The sequence below is a fragment of the Falco naumanni genome, chromosome 6 (genome assembly GCF_017639655.2).
Source record: "Falco naumanni isolate bFalNau1 chromosome 6, bFalNau1.pat, whole genome shotgun sequence".
Taxonomy (NCBI): domain Eukaryota; kingdom Metazoa; phylum Chordata; class Aves; order Falconiformes; family Falconidae; genus Falco; species Falco naumanni.
The window spans coordinates 50,282,113-50,296,576 of NC_054059.1; the positions used below are offsets into that span (position 1 = coordinate 50,282,113).

The 14,464-nt window shown below is 40.2% G+C and overlaps 1 protein-coding gene across 5 annotated transcripts in view; it reads right to left on the reverse strand.

The window, feature by feature from the left end:
- Positions 1–6,324: 6,324 nt before the first annotated feature.
- Positions 6,325–14,464, reverse strand: part of ADGRG6 (adhesion G protein-coupled receptor G6) — a 112,261-nt gene continuing 104,121 nt past the window's right edge. For 3 of the 5 annotated variants that reach the window (XM_040598810.1, XM_040598809.1, XM_040598806.1), the window contains one exon: positions 6,325–9,543. In XM_040598810.1, the coding sequence (XP_040454744.1) occupies positions 9,365–9,543 (179 nt within the window). In that variant the 3' untranslated portion in view covers positions 6,325–9,364. Of the gene's footprint in view, positions 9,544–11,913; positions 11,961–12,277; positions 14,164–14,464 lie in introns of those variants that run through there. The other 2 variants (XM_040598807.1, XM_040598808.1) reach the window with 2 other exon arrangements.

A 14,464-nucleotide genomic window follows, 5' to 3' on the forward strand; every position in this document is an offset into this window, starting at 1 on the left:
AGTTTACGGGAATAAGCCACCGCAGCTCCTATCATCAGGCAGCCAAAACCTCGTGATTTGTATGCGCCAAGACAATTCAAGGTTTGTGTGCATAGAAACTCTGTTAGGCAGAGACTGAGATCTAAGGAGGAAGGACTCTCTGCCAAAGGGAGATTTTTTTTTTTTGTGTGGTATGAAAAATAACAAAGATTGAGCCATTTAATTAAATGTCTAAATGTGTAACTATGTTGATCCCTTTACTTGCAAATATCCTTGAAAACTCTCTGTTAGTTTCTGTATGCTGGACTTTGGAATAATTGCAGCTAGTGTTTTGCAATGGATTGTATATGCAGCACTTGAGAAAAAAAGAAGAGAAGAAACACACGTCCCATCTTTCAGACCTGGCTGGGATATATGTATGTATATTGGGAGATTCTTGTCTTCACATGTGGTACCAATATGCGTTGTTACTTACATCCTTCCCATTCCACTGCTTGCTGAGTACCTGCTGAAATAGCTGCTTAAACAGGGAGCACTGCAGCAGGCTCTGCACCTGCATGCCCAAGTGTTTGAGAAGATAATCCTTACCATCACTGGCAAATGTCAGCACTTTGAGTCAAACTTCTTCATGTTAACATTATCCTTGAAGCTTCTTTCTCATGTTCTTTTTTCAGCCTCACCGAAAGAAAACACTGAAATGTCTTTTGCAGCATCTTCAGTAATGGATGGATTTCTTTTGACCAGAAAATCAAGGGCCTGTCAATTTTAGCTGGCAGAGTCAAAGGAGTTGCAGGCCACCATGCTCAAGGTGGCATCTCACACGGCAACCGCATGGATTTAGCACAGAGGTTAAGGAGTAAAAAAATACATGAATCTGTAGCACAGAGTTGTCCGGTCCATAAAGGCTACAGTCAGAAGCCCCGGGTTCTAGCATAAATAACTCACACAAGCCTACATTGGATGTTAATCTGAGTAAAAAAATAATATATGAAAAAAGAAATGGAACCAGAAAGGTTCTCAGGAAAGTGTATAATTTCCCAGCATGCTTAAGGCAAACTTACCTATGTCAAAATTAACCCTGAGATACATATGCCTAACCCAGAGGTTTGCAATGCGCCTCTAAAAGGGACCAGGGTTCGCAGATGGTGGTGGCAACAGTGCCTGTGTCTGCTCCTGCAGCACCTGCGCTGCCCGCAGACGGCAGGTTACTACTGAGCGGCTGCACCACAGCACCGTGGCAGTGCCAGGCTGCTCAAGAGCTGCGAGCCCTGGCTGCTGCGGCCATCTCTCCTTTCAGTCTGCAGCAGGGGCTTCAGTAAGTGAAGGGATGGGGGCTGTTGCTGCAGTGAGAGGAGGGTGATGACCAGGGTGACTAATGGTGGTGTGGAAGTGTGATGGGTGTGGGGTCCTCGTTTGGGAGGATGAAGCTGTTTGGTGGATGAGGCAGTTGCTATGGGTAAATGGTTTGCAGCTGAGAAATTAGGTGGGGAGAAGATAAGCCATGGAGATAGGGTACTGATAGGAATTATTGTGGGAGCACCTTCCTCCTCATGCAGTGTACTGTGTTAGTATAAATATAGTTACATGATATTAGAAAGGATCACAGGGCAGGAGGTTGTCTCTGTGTGTCATCTGATACTGCTGTCGATGTTGATGTTGGCACCCACACGAGTGGGTTTAGGAAGCCCAGGTTCAGTCTGTTCTTAGACACCTCCAGTGACAGAGGGTCTCCTCTGTCCTAAAAGTATTCCAGTGCTTCTCTAGGACATACCACTCACCTTTGCCTTGTTCAGCAGGCAATTTATAGACTTTCCTTACACTAGTCTGCAGATGATGTCCAATCTGGTTGCAGTGAGACGATTTCTTTGCTTGAATGTAAGATATATCATATGTAGCATCTGGTAGGATAAAATATGGCCAGAAAATAGCTTATTTGCTGAACCAAAGTACACATCAGTTTGGGTGAAAACAACAGACAAAGTGAAAAAGACCCACCTTTGGGAGACATTAGAAATCAATGGCAATAAAAGTGCAGGATGTGTTAAAATCAGCTGGCTGTTACCCAGCAACTGTATCTGACAGTCACAGTCTCAGGGACGGGCTGCTTCTGCCTATGCTGGTCTTTTTTGGTTTATCTTTTCTGCAATGAAATGTGCATTAGAGTTTTCCCTCAGTCTGCCCAGCCAGCTCAGAAGAAGCATGACAGATGCTTCACCATGTCTTTACCTGAACCTGTTACAAAGATCTGGAGGGGTGTGGTGTGAGGCTGAAACAGGCTCACCTTTTCTTTGAAAATCCAGTGAGGTACCCCCACAGTGTAATCCTTAGAGTCACATATTAGGAATTGGCAGCCTTAACCCCAGCTTCTGTTCCATCTAATCTAACTCAAATAAAAGTAAGTTCCTCACCTCTGGTAAGAGCTGCCACCTAACCAGGCCAGGGTGGTGGGTCTGCCTAAATACATCCTGCTAACCTGCAAGAAGCATTAGCCTGGCTGCTTCAAATCTTGCTCCACAGTTACCGCCATCTCTAGGCTATACCAAAGAACTGATGAAGCAGCCGTCCATGAGTCAAGGTCCAGCTAGGCTGCTGGAGCTGCACCCTCGTGAGCTGCCCTCCCTGCAGAACTCAGCCTGGGCCCATCCCACCACCGAGTTGCTGCAAACACACAAAAGTCCTCTGAGAGCTCTTTGAATTGCACTCTGCATGGGAAACCACAGCATTTCAGCTCCTGTGCTCCAGTGCCCCTGCAAAGCTTTAAAAGTGCTGGTTTTCCATGCTCACCCTCCTTTCTTGAGCACCCTCACTGTCCTAAGCTGTTGATTGCAGGTCCATGATCTGGGTGGGCAGTGTTGTCAGCATCTGTGTAATGCCCAGCTTACCCGTGCCTTGGGTAGTTCTAGAAAATTATCATGTCTGAGCAACAAGGCATTTGCAGCCAGATGGAGAGGCATGTTGGCACATTTACTTTCCTGGGAAGTGAGTTGGTCGTATGGAGCACAGAGAAATGACAGGGAACTCATGCTGGCTCCTGCCTTGTGCAGAGTCATGCTTGTGTCAGCTCACTGTTCATGTGCCAGTAATGCAGCTGTGCTGTGACTCTGAACTTGTGCAACACTAAAGCCACAAGCTTTCTGGAGAAGTGATGGTGTCATGATGTCTGTCACAGTAGTCTTGTGCTCTGCTCTATACACCAAGTCCTGACTGTTCCTGGGCCTCCCTTCCCACTGCTCCTTCTACCCATGGCCAGGGCAGCCATGCCTGCAGGGTCTCTCCAAAAAAGTAGGTGAGGCTAAAGCAGGTCATATCCTTCCCTACCTTCCACACCCCATCCGCCCCAGACTACCCCTCTCCCCTTAGCTTGGTACCAGCTTGGTGCTGGTGCAGGTGTGGGGTGAGAGCGATGTGCCAGTGAGACTTCTGGGAAAAGCACAGATGGTGGGATTCAAAGTGTCTTCTGAAAGTTTTTTTCCCTGGAGATCTTTCCAGAATTGCAGATGAGACATTTTCCTTTCACCATGATGGCATTTTCCAATGGAGCATCTTTCTGGTCAGTCCTGCCCCATGACAGAGTGGCCTTGGGGGCAGCTGCACAGCTGAGCCGTGTAGACAAGCAGTTCTGCACCTTGTCTGAGCTGACCTGGTACTATGTGCCATGGGGAAAGAATATATGGAGCAGAGGACCCAGCTGACATCCTTATGCTGCTGAGGGAAAAAGGTAGGGAGGTATGGACTTGCCACTGCCAACAGAGAGATGCTGGGTTTTTTTCCCTTCCTGGACAATTATGCATACAGTGAATTTCTGAGTCACAGGATGGCAGCCCAGGAGATCAAATTATTTGCCCAGTACTGGTATAAGCGGGTGTGCGAGCCTGAAATGGCGAGCTGGCTCTCTTTGCTTAGCTGAAAGGAGTGTAGCAGTTGCTGATTCCACTGCATCCCTCAGAGCAAAAAAGAAGAAAGTGCAGCAACCAGCAAGAAACTCTGTATTGCTCCTTCCACTAAATATGCCCAAATACAGGCAGACAGCTCTCTCCCCTCACTTCCCCAAGTGCAGAGTGGTTGCTTTATCCGGTGATGTAACAGATTGCTAAATAACAGACAAACCTGATATGAACTCTCCTACTTATCGCTGTGGCGGTGCTTACATGTGGAAGAATCTTGCATTTTTTTCACTTCACGGCTTTACAAATAGCAATATGCCAGTGCCCTCTGCTGGAAAAGCACGAGCACGAGTTGTGCCAGGCAGGTGGAAAAGAAAACCAGAGTGGAATTTTGTAAATGGGTAGCATTATTGCATTTACTGCACTTGGAACTGCAGTGCTGTGAAATGCAGCATGACAGAGACAGTTGGAGCCCTCTGCCAGTCGGGAAGAACTAGGATGCACTCCCCTAACGTGGCCCTCTTCTTCTTTTGCTTCGGTGGGCTCTCAGGATGGAAAAAACTTGGCAGTGGAAGGAAGCATTAGACCCAAGTTATCAGCATTTGCTTTTTCTTCTACACTTCACATATGGAATACAGTCAGAATTTTTGAGAACTCTTGTCTATCTAAGGCTACGATTTTGGAGAACTTTTACTAGAATAGTCTGGACATGAAGCGCTCAGTCTGTCTGGTACACACTCAAGATTCAAGCTGGCATTTATTTTGTAGATTGGGTCATTTGGCACACCTTGAGAAAACCATGTCATTCAAACTGCTGTCAGATGGCTGTGGTTATACAATCCATATGGACATCACCACAATGTGTGCCTCTCATGAGTACTAGATCTGGCCTTAATCTAAGACCAGTAGCGGCACTGGCCTTGTGTGAGCAGACTCAAAGGGTGGGCTGTCTTTCCAGAAAAGGTTTCCATGAGATTTATTTAGCTGTTTTTGGTGTGGTGCTTGAACCTTATCATATTGATTTCTCATCATGAAAGGCATTAGATTCTTCCTGGACTAGGAAGATGTTATTGGTAGGTTAGTCTCCAAGCATGGAAATCCTGGAGTTGCTGCCTTGAGGAACCATGGTTGATCTTTTGCTTAAAGCTGGAGGGTCAAAAATACTAGTTTTAATTAACAGGTTCACAAATAGCCATGGTGATGTTTTCCACCTACTCCTCCTGCCTGCCTCCATCACTAATCAGGGTGACATATCCTATGCAAGGGCAAGAAAACGTGTGGAAATTGTAAGAAGATGCAGAAAGGCAAGGGCAAGAAAACGTGTGGAAAGTGTAAGAAGATGCAGAACCAGCTTTAACAACTACCCTTTCCCTTTTTCCCTTTGGGTTTCCCTTTCACTTCTTTCTTTTTCCCTATCCCTTTCCCTAGCACTGCAGCAAATGATTGTCCTGGGTATGGGAGTGCCATGATAGGGTCAGGAGATCTGAAATTAAATGGACTAAGTAAAGTAACCAAAGACCAGCTAAGTGGAGGGTAAAGGGGAAAGTTTCCTTGTCACAGCAGTAGCTGGAGCACTGGGCATGGAACAGCTGCTCCACAGACTGGTATGCATGGTTGTTTTCCCCAGCATTAACTTATAAGCCCTTTTCCTAATTTGCTGACACATATATGGTCTTACATCTTTATATATAGTAAATGCATAAAAACTTATAATGGCTCCATGAATGACATGCTGCTGCCCTGTAACTCAGTAGCTGTCCCTGTGGTTATATAGATGTGTCCGATTATAGATCAGCCTTTCAAAAGTAATAAAATGAAGTGGCATTTTATGTAACTCAATGGGTTACAGTAGGAAGCTGTTAACAGTAGAGGATTAAAATAAAATTGTTCTGGATATTTAAAAAGTGATGAAATAAGGAGAAAAATAAATCCACCCCCAAACACTGCAAATCACTCCTTACAAGTTTGGCATCTGCCAAGATCCAACTTGGAAAAAAAACGCTGGGCTCATTCCCTCAGAGGGTCCTCCCACATTGTTCAAGGCATAAAGCTCAAGGGTAGTGTTCACTGTCCACAGACACACGTGGACAGACCATCCACAGGCACACCCAGTATCCTCATTAGTAAATGCCACTAATCACACGGGGGTTTTTTTGATTGCTTTCTAAAAAAAATTACTGCTAAATCTTCATATTCTGTGCATATTCTGTGATGCGACTTAAACACAGGGGAGCAGATTTGATGCATTTCATTAGGTTTCCATGTTCATTGAAGGTAAACATTTAAAGGTAGGCCATTAGCATGTTACATTTAATGTTTATACATTAGTGTGTTTTAAGTGATTGGCTGACTAAAATGTTTCAACAGTGATCAAAGTATGATTACAAGTTGAATCAAATTATTGATAATGAGGGACTATATTCAGCTGGAAAGAAACATACGAATAGAAATAACACCCAAGTTTCAGATTATTCATTTGTATTACTTCTAAAAGATCATCCCAGCATATCCTCGGTTGCCTTGATTTTCCTTTAACTTCTATGACATGACTGATACCATAAATAAATGAACTTGGATAACTCTCAGATCATTCACTGGATGTGGCATTGAGTAAATCACAAAACGGAAAAGCATATTCTCCAAGATGCGTTCCTCTGATGAGGTGGATTTTGGCTAGGCATGTACCTATCTCACATACTTAATAAACACAAGATTATTTTCCAGAATTTCACTGAGTAATTTTGCCATTAAACACTAAAAAAGAAAAAAAAATAATCAAGCATTCACTGTTAAAATACTTTAATTATTTGGAACACTAACATCAAGAATGTTTACTTGAAAATGTTTCTTTCCACTTTAGTCCATCTTCAAACCTCATACACTATATAGTACACTGACATGTTTCCTCATACTTGTAAAAGGTAGAACTACAATAAATTGTTTCACAAGATGTTTGGAAAAAACATATATAAGAAATTATTCTTCCCCTCTTCTATGATGAAGCAGAAGCTTAGTTTTAAAGTTACAAGAACAGTCATATAGAGCTAAATATATTTGACATATTTAACCTCACAAATAAATAAATATATACAAGGGAGGTTACAGCATGTCAGCTACAAAGTAGAAGCTTTACACTGTAGAATTGAGAGCATTCAAGGGCATCTAACTGACACAGACAGTTTAAGATTACTACATGGTAGTAAAAAAAGAGAAAAAAAATCTTAATTCAGCAAAAATATTGATAGCTGTACATTAAACTGATAGGTTACAGCTCAGCGTCAGTCAGGATACTGTGCTTGCTTTTCATTTATATTTTACTAATCTATTACGTTTTAGTGATTCCTCATTTTTTCAGGAACGTTTGGTTCTCCTTCACTTCTGAACACCTTAATCAGGTAGAAATCTCACAGTAAGCTGCTATGTGAACACTATTATCTACAGTAGTTAAGCAAGTGGGATGATAAAATAGAAGTTCAGTAAATGCTTGTACATAATCTTTCCCTAGATTATTTTGCTTATTAAATATATCTGACAACACTCATCCATGTTAATAATTACATTTTAAGTGAGTCAGGTTGACTTTCATTCATACCACCACTTAAAGTATTTGCAGTTACGAGAATGAGGTTTCGTTAAGGTCCGTGTAGCGACAGCAGTATTTCTGGACGGAATACCGTCAGGACATCCTCCTCCCACCAGGTGTTTGCAGCCAGGGAGAATATGCCATTTGTGCGGTCACAGCATTAAATGATCTCTGCACGCAAAAGCATGTGCAAAGAGCAAAGAAAGGCACAAATCCACACCCCTAATCACTGAACATCCACCTGCTTGGCAGCTGAAAAATCTCAGCACAACTTTCTGGTCACCTTTTGAATGCATTTAATTAAATATTTGGCTCAAATTATTTTTTTAAAGCCTTTTTTTTTAAATTAAGATTTCCATTAGGAGATTTTCTCCTCTGAAAACAGTATTTGAAAAGACCTTTGAAGTTCTTGCCCATGTCTTCAGTGACATGTGCAGTTACAATTTTTATGAAACCTATCATGGGGCGAGGCATGCCTTGTGAGGAGAGATGCACTTTTGGCAGTCATGGCTGCATGCTAATGTGTCATATATTTACAGAGATTAAAACAAGTAAGCATGTTGTGCTGTTGTCTGTTCTCTGCAAACACACAAAGAACTCAGCGTCATTATGCGTAGTAGCAATGCGAAATTCCTTAATGTTGCCTAAATGCTGTTTAAACTCTGTGCCTCCAACAACCTCAATCAAGTCAACTAACAGGGGGGGCAGGAGAGGGATACTGATAACGTTATGTGCCCAGAAAGATGTTATTTATTTATTACTGGTAAATGTATTCCAGGTTATTCTAATGTTGCAATGCCATCTGATGGAGTGTCTATACATACAGTATATCGTAAGTACAGAGACTGACAAATGAACCCATGGGTTTACAAAATATTAACCTTGTGTTTAAATACTTAAAATTAAGTTTTAGCACCATTCATTGTTCTTATTGATTATCTGTGGTACACATTTTGTCATATTTGTTGTGTGCATTATTGTAAAAATGTGTGGAGAGAGATCTAGGTATATATTTATAGATAGTGGAATGCCTTCTATTTTGTTTAGTGAAAAAGAACATTAAACATAGAATTGCAATGGGAGATGCCACATTTAATACATACCAATCAATGAATGCTGAAACATGACTTTGTGTAAACTTTGGATTTGCCTGTGTACTTGTTCTGCACAGGTGGGTGCAAATGAAATATATGACTGACTGTTTCAATACAGATCAATGGGCTTAAAATATGTAAGGTTTACTAGCAACCTGCACGCCCTTCTCAGCCAGCACATCTATATAACAAGTGCGTCTCTATGTACATGGATACAAAATAGCCTGAATTTACAGCACATACTGTTGTGGTAAACAAGGTTTGCATGATTAGGTCTACTTAGTCAAAAATGGGTTTAAAATAACCCTTTAACACTGGTGTTAGGGCTTTATTCACATACCAATAAAGAACAGACAACACTGGACAGTCAAGAAGTAAGAATCTAAGTGTTGTAGAGAAAAATCCATATTTTTCAAAAGAAAAAAACCATCAGTAAACGGTCCAATAAGAGCTTGCCTGTTCTGTATGACATGTCTGTTATTTTCTCCAGGAGTCAAGACCTGCTTCTGTTTGGACTATGTAATTTAGAGTCAGGCTTGTGGCTCTTGAGTCTTAAAAAATATTTACACAGGATTACAATTAGCTGTTCAAGCATCATGTTGGCTGGCACACATTTAAAAACAGCTCAATACCATGGTGGAAAATTGCCTTTTTCCACAACAGTAAAAAGGTAGAGAAATTGGCCCTCGAGTGGGAGCAGTTAACAGGAGGACATTATAAACTGGAAAAAAGGAACTAAACAGGTCACATTCTATGACATCCAGTATTCTCAGTTCCAGGCAGACTTTTTGTCTTCCTTCAGTTTAAAAAATTCAGAAGCCCAGTTAGAACTTTGTGCTGTGACTAAATGTGTCGGACATGATGATATTTTTATAGAAGTTGTCAGAGTGAGGATTGCAGTATCCTTTGACCTTGTCAATAACCTGGTGGACAGGGATGATTGATGTCTGTTCTCCATCCTCTTGGGCAAATTTTGAAGATGGCTTGTCAAGAAAAACATTCTCTAGGAAGAGGAAAAAGGAACAAAAAATAGTTAGGGCTTCTTAAGCCGACTCACAGTGTAAGAGGTGTGTCACTCCCACATAGATATGCCTTCAATTGCCACTATTGCTGAATGAAATTAGTGCTCTAAAAGCCAGCACACAACTTTTTGCTTTGGTATTGCTGCTTCTAAATTCATTTAAAATGCCTGGTTTTGTGGGCCTCTCAGGTCTCTCTTGAAATTATCCCTCTATTCTTTTGCCTAAAGTATAACTGACTCCCACCACCTTTTAATATATTAATTTAATGTTGATGCTTTGAATCTTACAAACAAAAACCTTTTTGATAGCACTGGAATAAGGGGTGATCTCCATAACATCTGGTAAAAAACTTCTCCACATAATAAAGTAGTGGAAAATGACAATAAAAATATTAAATTATTTCCACAAAGGAGGTTTTAAGATATGCACGGAAATAATGTACTCTGCACGGAATGCAGCAGAAGATGACTTGTATCTTAAAGCAGACCACCAGAGCCAAAACTGGCTTAAACTTTGTGCTTGCCTGGCATCACTTTGTTTTTTACATAATGTGGAGGGTACAGACTGAACAACTGGGGTGGGCGGAGGGGAAGATGCAGAAAATTGGCATTCCTTAGAGTTCATGTGCTATAAGCCAAGGGTGGAGCTGAAGAAAAAAAGGAAGCAAGGCAACTCGCAGCCGGGCTGGGACAGTCTGCTTCCAGCAGCTGACTATTGCTGTTCGGAGAACGGTCAGTAGGTAGAGCTCATGTAGTGAGCAATGAGAAGGAGAGAGCCTGCATGTCATTTTCTCAAGTACATCACCCTAATGAGCTTTCTTATCTCTTCCACTGTAGTGAATAAGGCTGGAACGAATTCTTTCAACCCAGGCAAGGTTTAGATCATTGCAAACGGATGGAGTATCTTCTGAAGCAATGTTTTCTACAAGTGCCTTTTTTTATGGCTGTTTACAGGATCTTGGTGAAGTCAGCTTCAAAAATTCATTGACAAAGGATCACTTAAGAATTTCGCATATTACTTAAACCATGATTTCATACAAACCTTTTTTCCTATAGAAATAAATTTACTAAAAATAAACAGAAATAAACCCACCCCCGCAGAAGTCATAATACCAAGCCATAAAAGAGTGTAAAGTGTTGCAAAGGAGAAATGAATTGCAGTCAGAAATCAAAACAGTTTCACTCATGAAGAAAGAAACAGGCATGTTCAGGCATATCAGGATGATTTTTTTGAAGCACGCAAGAATGTCCATGAATTGCAGCAAATAACTCCATGTCCAATAGCAAACTGCTGAGTACTGTGAGCCTTTCAATGTATGTACTTACTAGCCAATGGTACCACATTTGGAAGTTTTTCTACATATTGAATATCTTATGACAAAAATGAAAAGTTAATTCTCAGTCTTTAGGGAAAGATTTTGGAATTCTTTTTTTTTTTTTTTTTTTTTTTTTTCCCCACAAGGCACTATTACATTGTTAAATATCAGCTATTTCCTCATGAAATTTGCATGCACAGGAATTATGTAAGGCCTTTGAAACCAGTGGGACCTTCTTTATTTTTTAGCTCAATGGGCTTCACACCTAAGTACAGGGTTAAAATCTTGTATCACTGAAGTAAATGGTAGTTGTACCACCAAATTCTCTGCTGAAATAATCTTAACTTCTAATTCACAGAAGTATTCATATATGGTATTTAAACAGTATCTACAATAAGTTTTTTTCAGACACATAGACAGCAGGGCCACAAGATGCCAAAGTGATTTCTTTCATCCACCCAGTAGGGTCCACCCGATATTCATGTCCCAGTTGGCACCTTCTGCATTCAACCAGTAGTTTACAGCATTGCTTTCAGGCATGTATAGTTTGTCATTCAGAGTTATTTTGGATGTGACTGGATATGAAAAAACAATGGCTAGAAGACTAATTGTGTAATGGCCATAGACCGAATAGAAGTACAATATCTCAAAATTCCTGTAATAACTTGTAAAAATGCTAAAAAAATTCTGGAAGTCTATCAGATTGTTTTTTTGCTTTTTAATATATGCTTTGTTATGAGTCTTTCAACTTAATCTCCTTTCCCCAGGCTACTGTACACCGGCATTAGTGTCAGGACATGGTCTGTTTTCTAAAATGGTATCTTCCAAATGCTTCATGCAGAGTGCAGAGTGCAGATACCCAGAGTCTGAAGCATGTTTATCCTTTGATTCAGCATCAATGGAGCAAGATGTAATAGTGAGAAATAAGCAGCATTTCTGATTAGCAAAGTCCTTTATGTCAATGAGGACATCATGCAAGTGGCATCCCTCCACCCTGTTCAAACCATGCATTCAACAAAAGCAATTCTCACTTTACCTGTAATGCTCCACCACTGATGAGGAAAGGGCCTTAGAAGACATTATCTATACCACAAACACATGAATGCTTGTGTCAATTCCAGGGATTGGAATTCCATTATAACCATATTAACAAGAGTTGCCAAGACATGTAGCTCTTAAATTATTTGCCTGCAATTATGCTAAGACATCAAACCGAGAAGTTTAGCTGTATTAAAAATTGGAATCTTATGTTATTTTCTATTATTTTAATATGAGAAGGTATATCATTATTTAAAAACCTAACACTAACAAAAATTCTTTGGAGTATCACAGCAAAATGTATATTTTCAGAGGTCCAAGCAAAATGCATTAAAACTGTGGTATCCCCTTAATGTCCAGCAAACCACCTCATTTCAAACTATGATTACACTACCGACTGCAGTCCCTTTCAGGAAATACTTTATGCATGGGATTAAGCTCACCACTTTTGAAGAAAGTACATGAGCACGTTCCTAACTACAAGTTTCTTTCAACTTGCTTCTTATCTGGAAATGTTTTGTTGTTTTGCTTCAAGAGTACATTGCAAAACCTCCAGCACTAAGTCTCTTTAACTGTCAGACTGATAAAAAGCCCTGAGTCTGACAAAACACGTAAGTATATTTTTATCATTAATCCCAATGCCAAGGGTCTAAAGGTTGATCTGCCATGAGTACAGATTGGGATTCTCTGTCTGCAAAACAGAGAATGCTCTGCAGTGGAAAGGGCATGATGCTCCCCTCCTCTACTGTGAAATTAATAGTAGCACTGTGACCAGTGGATATTACAGACACTATTCATGGAAGACTGCTGACAGATGTGTCCTTTCACAGGAGAGCTGAAGACAGTTTGCTCAGGGCAACTAGGTGCATGGCACATCAAACCTGCCATGGCAGTAGGGACAGGCACCTTTGTGAGGCAGGCACCAACTGTGTGCTCCCAGTGCAGCCGTGAATGGCAGTCCTGAAAGCAAGCTCAGGTACACCAGAGAATTTCTAAGATACCACTCATTTTTACTGTATTTATACATTCTTGATAACCAAAAAAGATTTGCACTCTTAAAATACCTGATGAACAACCCTTCATGCTAATGGATGCACTGACTACTGGTTAGTGAGCAAATAACTGTAATTCTTAAAAAGGGGATTTCAAGACAAAAATCGTGTGCCTAACTGAACCAGGTGATATGATTATATATGTCAATATATGTCAATATATGATATATGTCAATAAAAAAAAAGAAGGCATTTCCTGGAGATTATGCCACTTATCAAGAAAGGTATCAATTATACCACTCATTTTTACTGTATTTATATATTCTTGATAACCCAAAAGATTTGCACTCTTAAAATACCTGATGCACAACCCTTCATGCTAATGGATGCACTGACTATTGGTTAGTGAGAAAATAACAATGTAATTCTTAAAAAGGGGATTTCAAGATAAAAATTGTGTGCCTAACTGAACTAGGTAATGATTGTCAATAAAAAAAAAGAAGGCACTTCCTGGAAATTATGCCACTTGTCAAGAAAGGAGACTGTACCATCATAAATGAGACACTGGGGACTCCTGAAAATAACTTAAGAAACAACATAACTTTCCTGACAGTAAAATTACATATTTCATATCTAAACATTGCTTCTAATAAATATTTCAAAGCAAGTAAACACATCTTTGGGTTAAATATGTGTGCAGATTTTATTTCCACTCTGTTTTAGAAGAGGATCCTGTGATGATGTTATGTGACTTTATACAGGACAGAAACATGAGTTCACAAAAACTTATTAATGAAAAAATCCAAATTATTTAAGTGATTTTCTGAAATATTATCTCAGACATAAACAAAGAGACTTGCAAATCATTCCAGTTCCTCTTTCTTCGGTCCTTTAAAGTGTTCTTAAAATGAGCACACTGTTATGTCATGAGTGGAATACAAATGATGCCTTTTATTACATACACTGTTGACATGTAAAGAAATAAGCAGTGGATATGGCATTGTATTTGTAGAAGGGAAAGACAATTTATACTCTGGGAACATAGTATCATTTCCAAGTAGCCTCCATTTGTTGCTTCACCTGTAACTGTGTTACAGTTAAATGTAAGGAATTCACTTTGACCAAGTGAATCAGCTGTGGACATGGACTCAGGAGACTTGATCCCTCTTTCCAGCTGTGCTGCTAGTTTTCATGTTTCCTTGGGTGATGAACATCATCTCTCTTTGGCTTTGGCTACCCTTTGTGCTTTGGCTACCCTGTGTTTACAATGGGAAATAAGACTTACCTTCTTGTAGCCAAAAAGGTGAAAGTGCTATAGAAAAAGCAAGATTTGCTTTCGTCATGCCTACTTTGTTTAGTATGGGAACATACTGAGATCAGAAGTATGCATTGGATGTATAGTATATTAAGTTAAGATTCTTATCAAACAGTAACATATATTTTAAAAATATTGAAACTATACATATTGGTGAAATTTTCTCACATAACCTTTGGGTAGAAATCTCCACTGCACCTTTAACACAAAACTACATGTTCACAGATGCACCGCGTTACAGT